The following is a 22,843-nucleotide window of genomic DNA, read 5'->3' on the forward strand; positions in this document are numbered from 1 at the left end:
ACTCAGTCCTCCGTAGCCCCAAGGTACGTTAGATAGATTGTGAGCCCACCGGGACAGATAGGGAAAATGCTTGAGTACCTGATTGTAAAACTTAGATAGGCGGTATATAAAATCCTAATAAACTTGAACTTAGTAAGGATTCAATGTCTACATATACACCCACATTTAGTTATATCTGTCGCATGAAAATTCCACACCATTCTCCTAGAAATAAGAATGCCTGTTCCCTGAATCTCCGAACTCGCCCTTCACCTTCAGCTTCAGGGTGTCAGGATTGGGTTTCTCCTTTAATGTTTCTTCAACCACAGGATTACGTCAGCAATCAGGAACAACAATTTTGCATTTCAAATAAATATAACTTTGAACAGGTATACTAGTCAGTCTTGATGATTTATTAGCATATCTAACTTTCATGTGCCTTAAACGTACTGTATTTACTCCGTTTCTCAGAAAGATTGTTGTAAGTATGGTAATTCCTGTTCTCAAAAGACAATTTTATTTAATATTTTTACACATCTGAATTTGTAAGTGATTTCAGGTCTACACAACTCCCCCCAAAAATAAAGATTCATTATATCATAAAATATCATTAAATTTGAGAAAAATATCTATTCCATGTGATACTTTATTTATTTATAATTCTTTATTCATTTTTAAACTTATAATAAGTGTGATAATATATCCTAACAAATAACCACAAATATAACACTTAATTATCAACAACGATACATATGATATTCTCTTATATTCCCCCTCCCCCCTTATCTATCATGTGATACTTTAAATAAAACTAATTTATAAATGATTGCCAAAAATAGGTTTGCAGTGGTGGTTGAAATTCTTATTTTAAAGTTTCGTCTTGGTTAGGGTGAATTGGTGGATTGCAGGCAAGTTCTCAATAAAGATACGGCTCCATTAAATCCACATTTGAACTCAGAACTAGTGGTAAATAACCATAACACTGGAATTCATCACCAACAAATTAATTTTACAAGCGTGTTTAGAGAAATGAATTTATGACTATGGAGAAGCAGTCATGAAAAGATTTTTGTTTCTGCCTCTATTATCATCAGCTATACAGCAATCTCATACTTTAAAAATACGCAGAAGTATATGCACAATTGCAATACGTAGTATATTGCACAAATAATAAAAAATATGCGTCTTTTCCCTGCTTTTTAAACAATGAGGGTTGTTTTTTTTTCCAAAAGATGCTTGACATCCAGGCTCTTCCCGGTTTTTTGTTGTTGTTTTTATTTTTTTACACTTTAAACATCACTTTTTTATTATTATTTTTTTAACACTTTAAACATCACAAATATTCTTGCAAGACACAAACAGATGAATTACCCTCCCCCCACCCTACCCGACAATTATCATTATAATTCTTTATTAAATTCCCAGAACTTATAAAAAGTGCGCTATAACAAACGTCATAACCATAAAATTAAGCATTTATTAGACATTCAGAAACGGTCTATCAAAACCCCCAAAATACCCTCCTCCCCCTCCCCTCAGGAGAGATCAGAGATTCATTTAAAATATATATCCACCCTCCCCCGTTTTTTTTCTAATATTGCAGCAAAGCCGCTCTAGGACGTCCACTCGCTTCTCATTGCCAGTGGAGTGAAGTGGTTTTCCCTGTGGGTCGAGGGCGCACCGCTTCCTACCTAGGCGCGGGTCACGTGATCCCGACCAGGCACTCGCCTCGCTGTAAAGAGCCGGAGGCAGGGCTGCAGGGAGCCACTCCAAGGAAGAGATTAGGCGAGAAAGGAAGAACAACAACAACAACCAAAAAAAAAAAAAGCCAGGCAGATAGCAGTTGGATCCAGCCCTATCGCAAACTTTCCACTCCATTAAGGAAAAAGCCCCCAGCCCCCACCGCCACTCCTACATTAAAAAAAAGCTCCTTTTTGCTCCAAGGATCCCGCGAACAGGAGGGTTGTTGAGCTGAAGCTCTCTGAGGATTCAGCTCCTTTCTCTCTGCGAGCGCCCCTCACTCCCGGGCTTTGCCTCTACTCTGCAGACCTGTAAGTACTTCTCTTGCAAACTTATCTGCCAGCTGTCCTTATCTTTGAGATAATGCCCACACGGGGAGGGTTTCTGGGTTTTCGGATAAAAACGATATGACTTTTGCTGGGTCTGATAGTGCTCTGTGATTTACGTGCTGTCTTGATAAACCAAAGGGACGTTATCTGTTCCTGCTACTTCAGGGCAGAAATAGCTCTGGTCGGAACCACAAAACTACGAATGCCTAACAGAAGGCATAATTCATTTTCTGATACCCTTTTAGCGTTTTTACAGGTCTATCTTTTCCCGAAATATGTGAGGAGTCTTTTTTTTTTTTTCCCCCTGCTGGGGCTTTGGCGCATTGTTCTTTATTTACCCTATAGTACAGAATATTGGTTTTATAAAAATGTATTTTCAATTTTTCTTTTCGATTATATCGACACCCCCATGTTCAGGTCCCATTTTCTGCTTTTCAACTAAAGCACACTTTTGTGTGTGTGTGCGAGAATAAATTTCTGCAACTAATTTTGTGCCATTTGGGGCCCAGACTTAAAAATGTAAAGGTAATGTAACACATTAGAAATTAAAAACAAACAAAAAAACTTTATGTTGAAGGACAATTACGTTTTTTATGACTCCACTGTTTGATTAAAAAAACAATAATAATGTTTTGTTATGAAAACTTGATAAATTGTTGGGCCTAAAGTGACATCTTTCAGAAACTGATGTCTGGGGATTAATTTCATTCAAGCATTTCATTAACCCTCTGTGATATAACCAGAACTGCCCTGAAAAGTGGCTTAATTGCCTATTTATTGCTTATGGCAGAAACATTGACTTGGAGGCAGAGTTTGTGTAATTTGCCCCTGGGGTATAACATTAAGTGATGGCTGGTCCACAAGTACAAAACCAAAGGGACTCCAGACACCCAGGAAGATATATACAGTGAGGAAATCTTTGTGGCTCTCTTTAGCCAGTCGATGCTTAATATAGAGCAGTGGTCTCAAACTCAAACCCTTTGCAGGGCCACAGTTTGGATTTGTATGTACTTGGAGGGCCTCAGAAAAAAACAGGTTAACGTCTTATTAAAGAAATGACAATTTTGCATGAGGTAAAACTCTTTATAGTTTATAAATCTTTCCTTTTGGCTAAGTCTTAATAATAATATTGTAATTTATAGCTAAAGAGACATATGATTAAGAAACTGTTTTATTTTGCTTTTGTGATTATGATAAACATACTGAGGGCCTCAAAATAGTACCTGGCGGGCCGCATGTGGCCCCCAGGCCACGAGTTTGAGACCACTGTTATAGAGGGTGAATATTCAGCTACAAAGTTAAAATCTGTTGTGGCATGGAACCTGAGCTGATGTCAGTAAAGGTATCACTGAGCAAATCGCTGTAAAACTTTAATAATGTGTGCAGGGTTACTAGTGGAAGACAGAACTATTAGTTTATTGGTCTTTTAATGACTCCAAGGTTTCCCTTTCTTTTTTTTTTAATTCAGGTGTTTATCATTTCCTTTATTTCTAACCCCTGGAGGGAATCAGCAGTCATAGAACGGAACTGGAGCCAAACCCTGTACACTTTGCAACCGAAAAGAGCTTCAAACCACAGGGAACTCCAGTATCTCAAGGAAGACTATAAACGCCGAAACCACAATGTATCAGAGTATAACCTTAGCCCCAAATCACGGGCAATCCGCTTACTCCCATGACTCCACGAATTTCCTGCACTCTTCTGCAAACTCGCCGGTGTATGTTCCCACCAGCAGGGTGCCCTCCATGCTGCCAACCTTACCATACCTCCAGGGCTGCGACTCTGCCCATCAGAGTCACCATTTGGGGAGCCATCCGGGATGGGCACAGACGGGGAGCGAGGCCTCGGCGTTCAATCCCAGCAGTCCTCATACACCCTCTGGTTTCTCCTACTCTCACAGTCCTCCAATCGCGAGCAGCACGGCTCGGGACGCGGCTTACCAGAGTCCCCTGGTGATCGGTGGCACTGGCAGAGAGCAGTACGGCAGTGCGTTAATGCGTTCGGTCAACGGGTCCTATTCCAGCCCTTACTCTGCCTATGTCAGCCCTGAGCTGCCCTCATCCTGGAGCACTGGCCCCTTTGAAAGCAGCGTTCTTCATAGTCTACAGAGCAGACAGGCCATGCTTCCAGGCATGAGACCCGGCTTAGGTAGGTTTATCTTTTCCTCGACTTTCTGTTTTATATTTTATTTGCTGTTAGTGTAAAGTGAGCTGGTTGGCTACCTCTTTGGGTTTTATTCATCATGGGAGAAGAGAAGAGGTGTTTTTTTCCTCCCAAATACTCTAATGGAGCTCGGAAGTGTATTTATACCCAGAAAAGGCTAAGGGGAAAACATCAGAGCTGAAAATGCTTACCGCCCAACAACTGTGACAGGTTAAAAGTCGGTACTGTTTCACCTCAGAGTCCGCTTTATGCAAGCATCACTTTGTAGGTTGCCTCTAGAGTCACACTTTGTTTAAAGTTGGCTGTCAGATTTATGGCCTGGTCCCTTTTAAGTAATTTATTGTAGTAAATTAGTTTATATTCAAACAGACTCTTGGTCTCCTAATTCAGCTTCACCCAAACAATTCCCCAATAACATCAATCTGTTAACTCTAAAGAGACAGGGAAATTCAGTCAGGCATAGAGCAATGAAATTTGGGCCACTTCCCCCCCCCCCACCCCAACATACACCAATTCCTTCTGAAGTAGATAGCACAATTCAGAAGCCTTTAAATCTTTCCAAAAGAAAACTTTCAGACCCCGTTGATTAAAAAAAATATAGCCTGAGGTTTGTAGTGTTACAATTTTCAGCTGGGGGAAAAAACAAAATCAATAAATTCTTCTGTGGGGTTTAGAGAAATGACTCCTGATACAGTATAAGTCAGTGGTCTCAAACTCAAACCATTTGCAGGGCCACATTTTGGATTTGTAGGTACTTGGAGGGCCTCAGAAAAAATAGTTACTGCCTTTTTAAAGAAATGAATATTTTTTATGAGGTAAAACTCTTTATAGTTTATAAATCTTTCCTTTTAGCTAAGTCTTAATAATAATATTGTAATTTATAGCTAAAGAAACATATGATCAAGAAACTGTTTTATTTTACTTTTGTGATTATGATAAACATACTGAGGGCCTCAAAATAGTACCTGGCGGGCCGCATGTGGCCCCCGGGCCGCGAGTTTGAGACCACTGGTATAAGTAGACTAATAAGACAGTGGCATCGAGATCTTTACTGCAGGGAGTCAAATTATCTTTGTAGAGACAGTAAAATCAAGTCGAAACCAATATCCAGGGTCCTTAATCCAAAATAAGGTTTATGAAGTTCTGCAAGAAAGATGTCACTTCTGCTGTGGTGCTCTTCAGTCTAGCTATTGTTTTTTTTTAAACATGTATATGTGGTGTCCCGTGTCTTCATATAGGAAGATAGATGGTCACATAAAGTAAAGCTCCGTTCTCCCTCCCATGCCACTCAATAACATTTCCTTAAAAGAAACTACTTCCAATTAAAGAAATATATCGCACAGACGAAAGTGCAGAAAAGTTCATATTGAGATTGTAAACATGTCAATATAAGCAGCATGTCGAATTTAAATAAATATGCAAGTTTAAAAATGAAAGCAGATGGCCTCTCCCACTAACCAGAAGGGCAGTGTTATAAAACCGGGATTTATTTTAGGAAATATAGGATATAGAAAAATAATACCCGGACAGCAAAACGGTCTTGACTTTTTTTTTTTTAAACTGAAGAAGTCCAATTTAGATAAAATGTCACATCCAAATGTAGAGATGAGTACCAATGAACAAATAAACAGAGGAAGTGGTACAACTCCTGCAGCTAAAATGTGGATTTCTGCACTCTACAATTACTAGACAAGGTAGCTTGTAGATTGGAATAATTGACTAAAGACACAGTGACAGATGATAGAAGCTGGTGATAATCAGTTTTGCTGAAAAGCTGAGAAGAGCAGACAAATAACACTTTTAACCATTCTTAGGCTTATACCAGGGCCTAGAAGAAATAGCAAAAGGCTAAATTTTCCATAGCAAGGTTTGGTTTTTTTTTTTTGGGGGGGGAGAGTTGTATATTGCTACACAAAAGAGTCTGCATAAGGCAAGGGGGGAAAAAATCGACTATTGCCAGGGAAAAATAACTTTCAAATCCTATTGTTCTGAGACTTCAGCACAAGAGGAAATCATGAGGATCCGTGTTTTACCCTTTTGAAGCAAAGCAAAGCTCAAAGAAAACGTTTTGCGCATCCTAGGAGTTTTCCTATGTGGTTGAAGCTGAAATGTACTGGCAAAATATATTAACTCTGGTCAGCTGAATGTTTGAGAACCCACTGGAGGAACTGCTCTCTTGAAGCCTTGGGTTATTTTTATCCCTCCTAAAAATTCTTCTGAAGGCTACGCGGAGCCGCTGAAAAGTTCTCAGCCCAGCCAAGAACAGAATGATGTGGAGCCCTGAAACTTACGGGCTGTTCCACACTTTTCTTGACGCCTTTTGTTTCATTTCCTGGGAACCGAAAAAGGTCAAGGAAAGTGTGGAACAACTTGCAAGTTTCAGGGCTCCACATCATTCTCTTGGTCGGGTTGAGAACTTTTCAGCGGCCCCCCTTCCTATTACAAACTGTTAATACTTTAAAGAACGACCTTAGCATTACAAAATCCAAAGGTGTAAATGTGATTGGAAATGTGTATTGACTCATTGCCCAACTTGTGTATCTGATGAATTCCCAAGGGGTATATTGAGTAGCTGAGATCATTTTCGAGCACTTTGTTGACCTCATGTGCCTTTCTTTAAATCAGTCGCCTTATTTTATTACTCCTGTTACTCTGCATTATCTATCGATATGTTCCATTTTTGCTTACATCCTGTGTTGTCTATTGAAATGTTTTATCACATATCGAGTTGATTTTGTAATGGAGCACACTATGGGCTCCCTTTATCAAGCTGCGGTAGGGGTTTAACGCGCGGAATACCGCGCGTTCAACCGCCTGCCGCGCTAGTCGCTAACGCCTCCATTGACGAGGCGTTAGTTTTTTGGCTTGCCGCGGGGGTTAGCGCGTGATGAAATGTCTGACGCGCTAACCCCCGTAGCGCGCCTTGATAAAAGGAGCCCTATGACATACTTTGTATTGTAATTATTTTTACTGCTGTAATTGTCTACTTTGCTTTTTTTATTTATTCCGCCTTGAGTGAATTCCTTCAAAAAGGCGGTGAATACATTCCAACGAACCGATAAATATTTAAAACTGAAGAAGGTTAGGGGGAGAAGGAAGGAAAGAGTCAAGGAAAATAACTCAGCACCCTGAAGGTTAATTCTTGAAATTCAGTCATCTGGTTGCCATGTTAGTCCACTTAAAGGCCAAGAGATGGAAAAAAACAAAAAAATTATAAAATGTTAGCTCCTGAAAGCTGGTTAAAAAATGTATTAAGTTTGTCTAATGAAAAGGTGGCATCTTATATTTTGGGCTTCTTCGATCTGTATTTCCAAACCTAATACCGCAGCAGAACTCTCTGAAAAGATAAGAAACTTTGGATTGCAGGGCAGCCGCTGATAAAACACATGGATGGCAATTCAAAAGTATAACTCAAAGGCTAATTGATCCCCCTGTTGTACACTAAAGGGTTCTTTTACTGAGGCGCTAACCAATTTAGTGTACATTAAGGGCTCCTTTTATCAAGGTGCGGTAGGCGGTTAACGCGAGGAAAACCGCGCGTTCAACCGCCTGCCGCGCTAGTCGCTAAACCTCCATTGACAAGGCGTTCGTTTTTAGGCTTGCCGCGGGGGTTAGCCCATCGATGAAATGTCTGACGCACCAACCCCCGTAGCGCGCCTTGATAAAAGGAGCCCTAAATGCTACGGCGCCCACGGAATATAATGGGTGACTTGGCATTGAGCACGTGCTAAATTGATTAGCACGCAGTAAATCAGTTAGCGTGCACTAAATCGGTTAGCACGCCTTCGTAAAAGGACCCCGTAAAAGGACCTTCATAAGTAGCAAAGCATTTTTGTTTATTCATTTTTTTGAATAATCGTATTGATTTCTGTTGGAAATCTACTACAAGATAGGATAAACAGCTGGAAGATGCCTATACTGAACTGAGAAAGACACACGGACATTACACAAAAAGAACGGACTAGTCAGTTCCTTGTCATTCCAAAGCTAGAGTTGTCATTATCCTCAGAATTTGACACATGGAGTGACCCAGAGGGTAGATTTCCTTCCGCAACGAATTCAAATTCCTCTAACTTGTTCTAAATTCAGTTCAGAAAATAAATGATGTGATTGTAGAGATTGCGGAGAGAAGAGTTCATAGTTGGGGTAAGCTTTAATCAAATATGAAATCAGACAAGACAAATTTGAAATAATCTTGCAGACCCATTAACCAGTAGAACAGACACAACAGTAATGATTCTGAATGCTCTGATACTAGAAATCCATTTTAGAAATCTGCATATTCTTTGCCAGAATGCAGAGAGGCCATAACCAAGTACAGAATTTTTTTTTCTGGTGTTCCATAATACTTCAGAAATTTCTGTTCTAATTTAGGAACATTCAACAAACCATGCGGCATAATTTTCTTAGTCTCCCATCTATGAAGCTAGATATTTAGATATTTTCTATTAAGGATAAGGAATTTATACAATTGCAGAGAAAGTAAATATACAAAAAAACAAAAGGAATTGACCCCAAAATATCCACAAAGAAGAAAATCCAGAGAAAACAAAAAAAAAAACAAAAAAACTCTGTGGAGTGACGATGTTCCCAAATGGACTTTATTTGAAAGTATCAAAGTTCCAAAGGTACACTAAAATCATCCACATAAAATAATTCCATCCACATAAAAGTAAATCATCCACATAAGAGCCTAAAAGGACCTAGTCCGCTAGAGATACAGGACCCAAGTAAATATAATCATGTTTAAAACTGAATACAAACATTTATATGAAATAGTAGTTTATTTGGGAAATATGTCAAGTTCAGAGTGGAGATTAAATAATTTTTTCTTTTTTTTTTTTTGCCCCTAGGAAACAGAACATAAATGTGGGGCAATTAATGCCATCTGAAAGTGATGCTAAAAATTTAGATCTAAAATATTCAGCTAACCCATCACTTACAAATTTTGTCCAAAACAAAGGAAGTAAATATATTTTGTTTCTCTGATATGGAATTTGCCTTGTTTAGATTAAATCAATATTCTGGAAATGAGCATACAGAGACTAAATGAGAAATAATACAAGCTTGGAAAATAAACAAAATGCAGATTGCTTATGGTAACTCAGCATTTGAAACATAGGATCTTGGTGGATTCAATAAAAGGAGCTTTGTAATAAAGGTGAGCCTTTTTTTTGTTGTAATCTGCCAGATTCACAAAATCAGATCTTTAGAAGCTGATAACAGAGGATCAGATGATGTCATGTACATTATTTAGAATCCCTTTTTCAAGGTAAATTATGACAGAAAACTGTAAAAACGAAACAGCAAGGGCTCCTTTTACAAAGCCACGCTAGCGGTTTTAACGATCGCACCGGATTAGCGCGTGCTAGCCGGAAATCTACCACCTGCTCAAAAGGAGAACGCTATTCCGCGCATTAAGGCCCTAGCGCAGCTTTGTAAAAGGAGCCCCAAGTCTTCAGAGGACAGATTTGAATTTTGTACAAATGATGTCATGTTACCTAGATGATGTTTATAAAGCTATTTGTTCCTAGAGTAAGGCAATCCATTTCAATTGGAGCTAAAGATGCCACTTTTTAGGACTAACTACTAGATGCACTAAAGTCAGCGATTTTCGCTAAACCTGTTTTCACATCTTTAGCGACGATCGCTTTTACCGACCCGATGCACAAAACAGCTCACCGTGCATTTTCCCCCTTGATCACCCATTTTCCAATCCGGCCATGCAAATTAGCTAAAACCCCATGCAAAGTAGCCGAGTGATTGATACACTAACATCACTTGTCTATTCCTCCCAAAAAAAGGGGGGGCAGGGGTTAGCGATCGGAAAAACTGACTGGTCTGCCTGTTTTTCTTCCAGTGGCACAGATATTTTGCAGGTGTTACACATGCAAAATATCTGTCCCATTTAAAAGAAAAATGAAAAAAAGTCCCACATCACCTATGATGGCCCTCCCCGATGACCCCTGCCAAATGCGGCATAAGAAAAAAATCGCTCCCCCCTTCCCCACGTCAGGCACCCCTGAACCACTGTCCCCCCAAGCCCTCCAAAAATGGCATGTGTATGCATCCACGGATTGTGTATATGTATGGATTTGAAAAATAAGTTCACCTTTGCCAGAATCCTCATATACCTCTAAAATATCCTGAAATTTGGGTGTGATTAAAGTCTTAAACAGAAAAATTATTGGGGAAACATAAACACACATTCATTCAGTCACACACAGACACAGACATGGGTGTAACAATCTCGTAAGCTTTCTGTTCCTTTAGAACAGTGCTCTCAAACTCAAATCCTTTGCAGGGCCACATTTTGGATTTGTAGGTACTTGGAGAGCCTCAGAAAAAATAGTTCATGTCTTATTAAAGAAATGACAGTTTTGCATGAGGTAAAAAAAAAACTCTTTATAGTTTATAAATCTTTCCTTTTGGCTAAGTTTTAATAATAATATTGTACTTTATAGCTAAAGAGACATATGATCAAGAAACTGTTTTATTTTACTTTTGTGATTATGATAAACATACCGAGGGCCTCAAAATAGTACCTGGCGGGCTGCGAATTTGAGACCACTGCTTTAGAAGATAATCTAAAAAAAAAAAATCAAAAACTTGCTCATTCTTTTATTTTTTTTAAATCTTTATTCATTTTCAAAAATTACAACGTGTATAATAATCCATCAGAAATATATTAATTAATCACTTGACAATCTTATTTGTAATCTTCCAATACATAAATATAAAAGAATCCCACCCCTCCCTCCCATATACTAATAATTAACAATTATCAATTCTTATCATTCATACTCCCACCCTCCCTCTATCTTTTCCAATACTGAGGTGTTTAAGATGTCTGATCGTTAGAATAATCAATGGCCCCCAAATCTTTTTAAACTTATTATAATTACCTTGTTGTATAGCAAGCACCCTTTCCATTTTATAAATATGGCATACTGAATTCACCAAAAAGTATAATTGCTCATTCTTTGATTTATTCAGATGAAATAAGACTCATGAGCAGTAGTGATATAGGTTTGCTGTTTAATTTAATGGAATTAAAGCATAATAAAAATGAAGCATATATCTATTTGTTAGATTCTAAGGAACTTCTAGACTGTCTCACTGGAGTGCATGTGCCCAAAGCAACATAAAGCACCCTCCATTGTACCTGAAGAAAAAGTTTTGGATAAGGTGTATTAATGCCACATATCATATGTTTTACAAGAGGTCAGTTTTGGTCATTTATATTTTTCATATGTCTAGTCAATACTTAGGGCCCCTTTTACAAAGCCACAGAAGTGATTCTTGTGCGAAGCAGCCCATTCAGTTCCTATGTCTTCGTAAAAGGGGCCCTTAAATTGAAATCCACAAGTTATGGCAGATAATATAACCCTTTATCTACTCTTTTTTTGAAAGAGGTGCCAGTAGAGGCTGCCTGGTGTCTGTGACCATTCCTATTTAACCTGCTGATTGGTTGGGGTACATTAGCTGCATCCATCTATGGAGAAAAAAAGATGATGACATCACATTTGGGAATATAAAGGCTTCTTACAGGCAAATGACGTGCTTGTCTTTATTTTGACCCTGAAACAATGGTGTCATTGCTTTCAGGTAAAAGAAATGGTAACATCTCTGATTGTTCACCAAAGTGGAAGATGTCTAAAATTCTCTCTGTGTCTATTACAAGTGAGAAAGTTAATTTTAGAAGTGGAGCTCATTTAGGGATCCTTTTACAAAGTCATGGTAGAGGTTTCTACCACGGGCCAGTGAGGTAAATGCTCTGACACTCTTAGGAATTCTATGAACGTTGGAGCTTTCACCTCGCCGTCCCATGATAAAAACCTCTGTAAAAGCTGGCATTAATGGTTGAGAAAATGTTTCTTCTGTTTAGGATAAGTAGTTCCTACACAGTTATCTGCAGCTTAGAAGTCAAATTTAGACATAAAAAGATGGGAAACTATTTGACTCTTGTTCATGAAAGGTTTCTGACACTTTTCCTGTGCTACTGAACATATGTCAGATTTAACAAAGGGGAAATGGATCACAGAACCCATTCTGTACTTTTTCAGAAACATAACATATAGATGGGTCGATTAAGGTTTAGACACCGTTCATATGTAGGGATATGTCTATAGTAGTGCGCTAATAAATGGACTTAGCATGTGCTAATGCTGGACTTTCCCCGCGTACTAAGTTCATTTCTAGTACATATAAGAAATAGGGCATTTCAGTATTTCAGGTTGTGTGTTAATGTTGGCCTTAATGCATGTAACCTGAAAAAGATTGACGGGGGATAGACACGCAAACCTTTTAGCGTGCTAGTAATTAGAACACACTGGCTTGATAGTGCATCCACACCCATTCTCCACCCCTAAACTAAACTAAACTAAACCTTAGGTTTGTATACCGCACCATCTCCACAAGCGTAGAGCTCGGCACGGTTTACAGGGTTAGGTTGAAAAGGAGCTACAATGAAGGGTTATAGGAAAGAAGCTAGGAAGATAAAAAGGGACAGGGTACCAGAGAGCGGGAGGTGTTAGATTTTTGAAAAGAGCCAAGTTTTCAGGTGTTTGTGGAAGGATTGGAGGGAGCTTGAAATTCTGAGCGGGGATGTGAGGTTGTTCCAGAGTTCTGTGGTTCTAAAGGGGAGGGATGTTCCTAGTTTTCCTAAGCGGGATATACATTTTGTGGTCAGTGTTTTCATGTGCACCAAGGCCTTGATTCTATAAATGATGCCTAACTTCTAGGCACCGTTGAGCGCAACTGTCAATCTTCCACTAAGCAGTCTTATACACAAGTAGGCATTGAAACCTTAGGCGTACTCCACTATACGCCATAGTTTTCTTGGTTTACATGAGAGTGCTTAAGTCAAACCGCACCCCAAATTCTCCCACAATCCGCTTTGGACTAGACGCCTACTTCAAAGTGGTAGACACCTACCAAGTCAGGCGCCTACCAGCTAATTATTTTTTGTAAATTTTTAAAATTGTTTTTTAATGACATTGTTCAATTAATGGTGCCAATTAAGCTAAATTGATTCATTAAGTTAGGTGCCTAGATCAACTAGGCACACCAATCTAGGTGCCTAACTCCAGGCGCCGTTTATAGACTCTGGGCCTAAGTGTGCATTAGGGCTTAACACCCTTAGGGCTAGATTCACTAAGCCCACTGATCGTGTTTGCGATCATATACCAACCCGATTTTCTTCCGACCCAATTCACTAACCTTAGTGCCAATCAACCTCTAATTCGATCCAATCCGTGCATGCAAATGAGAGGAAATGTCAAGCAAATGTAGCCGGCAGCGATTCACTAAACATTTTCAGGCACAACGACTGGGTTGGCTAATCCAAAAACAAGCGACTACTGAGGACCAGTGGCTTGTGCAAAAACCCTGCTCTCTGCCCCAACTCTCCAACTCTTGCAACCCTGCTCTCTGCCCCGACTCTCCGGCTCTTGCCGCCCTGATCTCTGCCCCGACTCTCCTCTTGCCGCCCCAGCTCTGTGGTTTTAACCCACGGGTTAAAGCATGGCTACACTATGGCATGTTCTGTTAGGTTCCAGAACACGCTGCAGTGCAGCCCTGCTTTAAACCCGCGGGTTAAAACCACAGCAAGTAAAAAAAGTTTTTAAAAAATTGCACTAAACAAGCTAGATGGCAGAAAAAAAAAAAGCCCAGAGAGAAAACACATGCGCAGACCATCTACAGACAAAGAAGATGGTCTTTGCATGCGTCAGAATGGCTCTTCAGCGATCCATGTGGTTGATTTGGGGCGTGCCTCTGATTGCAATAATTTGCATGAGGACACTTTGTGAATCAGCCCCCCGGCCACGGATCAGATCGGATCGCTTATGGATCGGATCCGTGAGCTTAGTGAATCTAGGCCTTAGTAAATATACCCCTTAGTATGCATAGATTTTTAAGGGAGCTGGTTCTAGACCTGAAAAGTATATGTGTATTTGTTAGGGCTGAACAATTAACATGCTAATAATGTGACTAATGCATTAATTGTTTAACAAGTGTTAAAAATTTTGATGCATTAACACAGTCCAACACGGTCTGGACTACCTTAGTGCCTAGGATTCTCAATGGATAGTCGTGGCCTGCCTTCCTTTCATATTATTTCCAGTGTGCGTCCAATGGAAATGATATCGGAGGACTTGGTTGGAACGTTTGAGGAGGTTCAGCCATTTGCCACCATTGTTTCTCATCATCGTCACCGCTGCCAGAAAATGCCACTGATGCCGCTGCCCACTCCTGTAAAGTTGCTACTTTCCTGGAGAGCTGTCACTACTGACTGCTCTTCCCTGTAAGAGCTGTCACGGATGCTGCTATGCTGCTTCCTCCCATTTGAGAGTTGCCACTGCCACTGTTGCTGCCCACCACAGTCCCCTCCCTCTAACCTTTCATAGCCTGCTGGCAGTGTTAGTGATTAAAGCAGAGAGCATTGACAGCAGGCTAGCTGGTTCCAGTTTCTCAGTCTCTTCAGTCATTGCTACACCTGAACAGATGATGTAACTTCCTGTTCCGGTGTAGCAGGGACTGAAGAGACTGTGAGAGGCTGAGGAGCCAGCTAGCCTGCTGGTAGTGCTCTACTTTAATTGCTAACACTGCCAGCAGGCTATGAAATGTTAGAGGGAGGGAGGAGAGAAAGAGATGACCTGACCACAGGAGCAGGGAGGAAGGGAGGAGAGAAAGGCTAGTCTCAGTTAGGGCACTGGTCTTTTACCTAAGGGCCACCGCATGAGCAGACTGCTGGGCACGATGGACCACTGGTCTGACCCAGCAGCGGCAATTCTTATGTTCTTATGGCCCAACCACAAGGGCAGGGAAGAGATGACCCGACCACGGGGGCAGGGAGGAGAGAAAGAGATGACCCAACCATGGGGCCAGGAATGGAGGGAGGAGAAAAAGAGATGACCCGACCACAGGGCAGGAAGGGAGAAAGGAAGAAAAGAAAGAGATGACCCGACCATGGAGGGAGGAGAGAAAGAGATAACCTGACTACTGGGGCAGAGAGGGAGGGAGGGAGGAAGAGTGCAGGATCACAGGAAGATTTTCTGCAAGAAAGAGGTGCAGCCAGAGGGAGTAGGGTGACGTTTGAGAGGGCTAGATTCTGAAAACATGGATCAAAAAACCAAGGGGTTTGGGGATAGAGGAGGGAAGGAGAGAAATGGTGAGCACAGTGGTAGGGAGAGAGAGGGAAGGGAAGAGAGGGGTACCCATAGAGGAGAAATGAAAGGAAGGGCAGGGAGTGACGGTGCCTATGGATGGCAGGGAAGAGGAAAAAAAGGGATGGAAACTAGACACATTTGAAAAGGAGGAAGAAAAATTGATCATGAAAGATAGATATAAGTAAAGAGGAGAAAAAAAAGAAAAAAGAAAGAGTGAATAGATAGAGCACAGGAAAGCAGAACCAGAGATGCAGAATGAGATGGTTAGAAAGATAAAATCACCAGACAACAAAGGTAAGATTTTATTTTTAGATTAGTAACGGGGGTAATATTATTTGATATGCCACCTTTCTATAGGATAATTGAATTGAATTGTGTCATTTTTGAGAATTTATGTGTTATGTATATATTGTACTATATAGGAGGAAATGTGAGGGGATGCTTTATGTGGTTAATCACAATTAATCATGAGAATAAAAATGTAAATCGATACACAGCCCTAGTATTTGCTGCTTCCAGACACACACAAGTGTTATCCAACTGCTCATGTGGAGGGCAGCTCTATAACAGTACACCTGCACTTAGGCAGTCAGAATCTATAAAGGGATCCTCAAATCCAGTGTTTGATGTCCACAACCCAGCCTGGTTTTCAGAAATTCTACAATGAATATGTATGATATCTATTTGTCAGGGGAGTGTGTGGCACAGTGGTTAAAGCTACAGCCTCAGTACCCTGGGATTGTGGGTTCAAACCCACGCTGCTCCTTGTGACCCTGGGCAAGTCACTTAATCCCCCCATTGCCCCAGGTACATTAGGTAGATTGTGAGCCCGCCGGGACAGACAGGGAAAAATGCTTGAGTACCTGAATAAATTCATGTAAACCGTTCTGAACTCCCCTGGGAGAATGGTATAGAAAAATTGAATAAATAAAATAAAAAAAAATATTGATTCTATCGCATGCAAATAGATCTCATACATATTTATTGTGGAAATCCTGAAAACCAGGCTGGGACGTTGACCTTGAGGACTGGATTTGAGGACCCCTGATTGGAACATAGGTGTCTACATTCTTTTATAAAATACCAGTGTTAATAGGGTGTTAATACATCTAACATTTAAGCACAATCGCTTCCACCGGCTGATGTGTTAGTGCCTAAGTGGCAGACCCTCAATTGTGGAGCGCGCTCCCCGATGCTGTTCATCAGATTTCTTCTTTCTTACTTTTTCGTAAGTATGTGAAGGCTTACCTTTTCCAGAAGGCATTCCAAACTTTGTGATGGGAATAGCAACGATTGTTATATTTTATTTTTATTATTTGAAGAATGATTTTGTATATATTGTAGATTAGTTGGTTTATTTTCTTCTTCGGGTTATATAAGTTGATTGTTTTTGAAGATGCTTAAGTGTGACATGTCAGTTTTGGATGTCAGGGTTTTCAAAAAAAAATGTTACGCTTATGTGTGTTTTTTGTAACCCGCATAGATTGTTGGATATGCAGGATTTAAATGTTTTCAATAAATAAATATGTGTAACTTACAGTATTCATAGGGTTACCAGACATTCGGATTTACCCGAGCACGTCCTCTTTTCAGAGGACTGTCTGGCTGTCCGGACGAATTCTTGAAAATCAGCCGTTCGTCTAGGTTTTCAAGCTCGGGGCCACGTCTGGAGGGGCTCTGAGCATTGCGGGTGTGATGCATGCATGTGATGTCACTGCATCACATCTGTGTATGCTTGGAGGCCCTCCGGGCACAGCCCCAAGCAGGAGGAAAGAGGAGAAGTTTGGGAGGAGCGTAATGGGGCATGACGGGTATAATGGGGCAGGACTGGGATGGAACAGGGCAGGCCACATGTCCGGGTTTTATCCGACCCAAATCTGGTAGCCCCAAGTATTCAAAAAGTTTAGATCACACCCATAGTTCACCCTCTTGTGTTTATGCACTATGAAAGTTACGCTCTTTAGTACAGAATATGCTCAGGCAGCATGCTAACATAAATGTGTAAGTGCATATTTACATGCATTTATGCTCGTATTGTAAACATTTATATACATAATATGCCCATTAAATTAGTGTAAGAAGCATAGAAACATGACGGCAAATAGAGGCCGAATGGACCATCCTGTCTGCCTATCCACAGCATCCACTATCTCCTCTTCTCCCTAAGAGATCCCACATGCTTATCCCACGCTATCTTAAATTTAGATATAGTCTTCGTCTCCACCACCTCTACCTGGAGATTATTCCAAGCATCTACCACCCTTTCGGTAAAGAAGTATTTCCTTCAATTATTCTTGAGCCTGTCTCATCTTAACATCATCCTATGTCCTCTCCTTCCCGAGTTTTCCTTCCTTTGAAAAACACTCACCTCCTGTACATTAACGCCACAGAGATATTTAAACGCCTCTATCATATGACCTCTCTCCCGTCTTTCTTTCCGAATGCACATATTAAGGTCTCTAAGTCTGTCCACATACGATTTATGACAAAGATTACTAATTAATTTTGTAGCAGCCCTCTGGACCAACTCTATCCTATTTATATCTTTTTGAAGGTGAGGTCTCTAAAATTGTACACAGTATTCTAAATGGGGCCTCACCAGAGACTTATACAACGGTATTATCACCTCCCTTTTCCTGCTGGCCATTCTTCTCCTTATGCACCCACGCATCTTCCTTGCCTTTTCTACCTGTTTTGTCACCCTGATATCATCAGACATAATCGCCCCAAATCCCGCTCTTCTTCCGTACACAGAAATACTTCATTTCCTATACTATACCATTCTCCTGGATTTTTGCAACCCAAGTGCACGGCCTTGCATTTTTTAGCATTAAATCTTAATTGCCTCCTTGGATCAGGAATGGTTTGGGGGCAGGAGGGGGGGGCATAATTGTGCTTACATTTCTGGTATTTAAAATCAGCCAAAAAATCCAAAAATGTTTGGAGATTGAGCACATAGTTTTGTAAAATCCACTACTTTTTTTGTCTGCTTGAAAATTTTTTTTAATTAAAGTCGGAAACAGTCAAAACAAGTGCAAAAACACAATGATTCATCTAAGAAACATATTAAAAAACCGAGCAACCCTTTTACAAAGAGTAGTGAGTCCCATGAAGCAAATTTGATGAAGCCCATTGAATTCTGATGGGCTGCGTCACATTTGCCATGCCGGGACGTGTTACTGCACTTTTGTAAGAGGGGCCTTAAAGGACTTTGCAAGACTTGGCCAAAACCATCTGTCCCTACCCCTCACTCAGCGGATCTACTCTTCATTGTCCGCTAGGAAGGGCATGGAATACAAGCCAGCACAATGCCACCCTCAAGTTCCTTGAATCAGCTGCCTCCGTTTTTTAATATAAAACACCCCTCCTATCGAATTCCCCTATCCAACCCTCCACAACCCCCCCTCCCCATTCCACTCCTTTCCCTATTCTAGAACCAGTTCACCACAAGAATCTACTACTTAAATGAGTAACTGCCTGCATTACACATGCAGGTTGCAGACTTTGCCACCTTGGTAAGAACATATTTCTACAGGCTAAGATTAATTAGATCTCTTTCTGCATTCCTCGATAAACCGTCATTAAATATATTAATACATTCTTTGGTCATCTCTAAAATCGACTACTGTAACACTCTTTACAAAGGGATTAACTTAAAAGAAACGCGTAGATTACAAATTCTCCAAAACACCACAATAAAAATGATCACGAACAGGAAAAAATTTGACCATGTAACCCCACTGTTGAAGGAAAATCATTGGCTACCGGTAAACCACAGAATTACTTATAAAATAGCTTTACTGACACATAAGATATTAGTAAATAAAGCTCCAGTATTTTTAGAAAGATTTTTAATACCATACACGCCCGTAAAATCTCTCAGATCAGAAGAAAAATCCTTGCTGGTAACTCCCTCACTAAAAATCATTTACTTTTCAGTCACAGCTCCCCAAATTTGGAACTCTCTTCCTCTCAATATAAGAGAAGAAAAATTACTTACTAAATTCAAAGGCTTATTAAAAAGCTGGCTGTTCAGGGATGCCTTTAATTGATCTTTCTTAATTACATTACTTCTTTCTTTGAACTTATCTGGACCAGGAACACTGTTTAAGTAGAGATTAAGATGGTACTCTTATACTTACCCACCCTTTCATTTATTTTTATATTGTATTTAATCCTTTTTTTTTTTCTTTCTTCCCTCATTTTCTTTAGTGTTTTTATGTCATAATTGTCTTTTATCCCCTGTTTGTTGAAAAAAAATTTTAATTTTACCTACTTTTAATTTCTTAAATCGCATTGGATTTGGATACTGCGATTATATCAAATACCATAATAAACTTGAAACTTGAAACACCTGTGCTGGCGTTTATATGTGGAAGCCTCGAGTGATGCCACTTTTATTTTCTGCCGTACATGCTGCCCCTCAATTTTCCCCCCCCTGCAGCCTCTGCATTCAATGAACCATTTGTACAACACACTGCAAACTATGAATGTCCTGACCTGGATGTTCTTTTTCCTTCCCGGACAATCTGAACAGACTTGGGCTTCATCTGTGCCTAGAAAGTATTTAGATCAAATCATAGGTCTTTTGCAAAGCATTTGCTATTGGAAATCAAAAACATGTCTGTTTTGTAGAGCATGGGTTTCTCCTAATGCAGGGGTGTCCAATGTCGGTCCTCGAGGGCCGCAATCCAGTCGGGTTTTCAGGATTTCCCCAATGAATATGCATGAGATCTATTAGCATACAATGAAAGCAGTGCATGCAAATAGACCTCATGTATATTCATTGGGGAAATCCTGAAAATCCGACTGGACTGTGGCCCTCGAGGACCGACATTGGACACCCCTGTCCTAATGTGAGAAGAAAGGTTTGGTTTCCTTTAAAGCCTGAACTGTAGGTCAAGGCAAATATCTCCCAACACAAAAAGCAACCTTTTGATGCACCTAACCTTTACTTTCTTCAGTGAAAGGAATCAAAGGAGTCAAGAATTTCAGTCAATCCTTGGTTTTCACATTTTCTCAACTATGGAATGAACTTCCTCTTATTTTAAGGGGTCCTGGTCCTTTTCAACTTTTTTGTAAATCTTTAAAAATTATTTTATTTGCCAAACACTTGGAAACTAGTCATGTTAATATTTTCTGATTGTTATTTTTTTAAGGATTTTTTTAGTTACTGTTAACCGAGTCGAGCTCCTTTCTGGCTGAAGACCTGGAATATAAAGCTAAGTTTTAGTTTAGTTTTAGTTTAGTTTTAGTTTAGAATGATCTCCAAGTGAATACATTTCAGCTCTTTTCTTGAAGGTCACCTGCCCCAAAGGGTGTCAGGTCAAAAGCGCGCGCAGACAATTGAGCGCAGCGCGGAGGCGTGCGCCGCACAAAATTACTGTTTTTAGGGCTCCGACGGGGGGGGGGAACCCCCTCCACACTTTATTTAATAGAGATCGCGCCGCGTTGTGGGGGGTTTGGGGGGTTTTAACCCCTCACATTTTACTGAAAACTTAACTTTTTCCCTGTTTTTAGGGAAAAAGTTAAGTTTACAGTAAAATGTGGAGGGTTACAACCCCCCAAACCCCCCACAATGCCGGCGCGATCTCTATTAAGTAAACTGGGTGGGCTCCCCAACAAAAACCCCCGTCGGAGCCCCTAAAAACTGTAATTTTCTTCGGTGCGCGCCTCCGTTTTGTGCTCAGTTGTCGGCGCGCACCTTTGTCTTTCGCGGGGTTGTCTATGAACCGCCCCAAAGAGTATGGTTACCATTGGTTAATGATTCAAATGTAATACATCACCTTAATGATGCACTCCTTCAAGAGGTACTCTTGCAGAAGTATTAGAGAAAACATGAAAACTGACCTCTGATATCAGTGAAAGGGCCAATGATATAATCTGTTAGTGGACAAAAACATGGTGTTTGATGTTTGGATGACTAAGGTTCATGAGATGCAAATGAGATGAATTACCACAGACTCGTTAATGTGTTAGGTGATGGAAAAACATAGCTGCACCCCTAAGAGATGTTCAGGTTTGCATTACTGCATCTGCTTTGTACTTTGCAAGCACTTTTTCACCACTCTAACAGGTCATGAGATATTTTGCATACTTTTGCATCTCGTTACCTCATCAGCATAGATTTTTGCCTTAACACAAACATCTGCACGTTTACATGTATTAACAATGGGGTCCTTTTTACTAAACTGTAGTATGCATGGATGCGCACTTAGGCCCAGATTCTCTAAATGACGCCGTTGTCGGTAGCTGCCATAAAAGTGGCCGCCAGTCACATGTCAATCACGCAACGGTAGGCGCCAGAAATGTAGGCCAGGATTTTCAAGCCTACATTTCCAGGGCCTACCTTTGACATGAATCATGGCCATGGAGGCGCTTACTGGGGCCTAATGCCTCTTCCAGCATTAGCCACGCCTATAGTAGTGTTAGGTATTGGTAGGCATCTCCAGAGGCATTTCCCTCTTAACTTAGGTGCTGGTAGGGTGTCTATGGTGCCTAAGTTAAACTTTGTCTACTAAAAACTATGTCTACTAAAAAAGCTGGCGGTCCATGGCGAGGCGAGCTACTGCATGTTCCAGCCCCTGCCTCTCGGCACCTCCTCGATGCTCTTGACTGAGTGTCCCGGGGGTCCGAAGCATTTACTTTGAAAATATTAGAGTGTTCAGCTAGGAATAACGGAATAGGACTCCAGTTCTATTTTGTTGGTTTTCAGAACTGGGGCCATGATTAAGAAGGACGGCTGGGGGCCTAAGTTAAGGCACCATTTATAGAATATGGCCCTTAGCACGCATTAAAAAGCTTACTATGGAACATGCACTGGCATCCCATGGTAAAATGGTCAAGCTGTGTGCGCACACTGTACACTAAAAAAATATTTTTAATTTTCTGGGAAGAGGATGTGTTAAGGGTGGAGGCATGACAGCACATATCAGTCAGTGAATGAGGCATTGCCATGTGCTAATTGATTAGCATGGGGTTAGTGCAAGGGCCCTTACTGCCTACACAATAGGTGGCGGTAGAGGCTCATGCAGTAATGCTTTTTTTAATGGGCACACGCTAGTGACAAAGGGCTCCTTTTACAAAGCCGTGTTAGCAATGCTGCCGCAGTAAATGCACTGAAGCCCTTAGGAATTGAATGTGCTTCGGTGCATTTACCACTGCAGTATTGCTTCCATGGCTTTGTAAAAGGGGCCCCAAACATAGCACGTAGCCATTAATTAAGAAAATGGGATAACAAGCCTTTTTCTGGCCATGGAGAAAGTGGCCTTTGGTGTGCAGCAAAGACCCGCGCTAAGGGTGTGCTAAGGCCACTCTTGACGTGGCTTTAGTAAAAAGGTTCCAATGTCATTAATATGCATTCATACTTGCATTACTGTTAACTTGTTTAGTACATTATTAGCTGAATGGTGCAGCCAGTTGTAAAATATTCTAGATTGGTTCACTTGCCTGAAAAAAAAT

The 22,843-nt window shown here is 40.6% G+C and overlaps 1 protein-coding gene across 1 annotated transcript in view; it reads left to right on the top strand.

Moving 5' to 3' along the window:
• The first annotated feature begins 1,780 nt into the window (after positions 1–1,780).
• Positions 1,781–22,843, top strand: part of GATA5 (GATA binding protein 5) — a 79,544-nt gene continuing 58,481 nt past the window's right edge. Inside the window, exons 1-2 of the mRNA XM_033914982.1 lie at positions 1,781–2,030; positions 3,517–4,196. Coding sequence (XP_033770873.1) covers positions 3,671–4,196 — 526 coding nt within the window. The 5' untranslated portion in view covers positions 1,781–2,030; positions 3,517–3,670. The remainder of the gene's footprint in view (positions 2,031–3,516; positions 4,197–22,843) is intronic.

Source organism: Geotrypetes seraphini, chromosome 11 (assembly GCF_902459505.1).
Source record: "Geotrypetes seraphini chromosome 11, aGeoSer1.1, whole genome shotgun sequence".
Classification (NCBI taxonomy): Eukaryota; Metazoa; Chordata; class Amphibia; order Gymnophiona; family Dermophiidae; genus Geotrypetes; species Geotrypetes seraphini.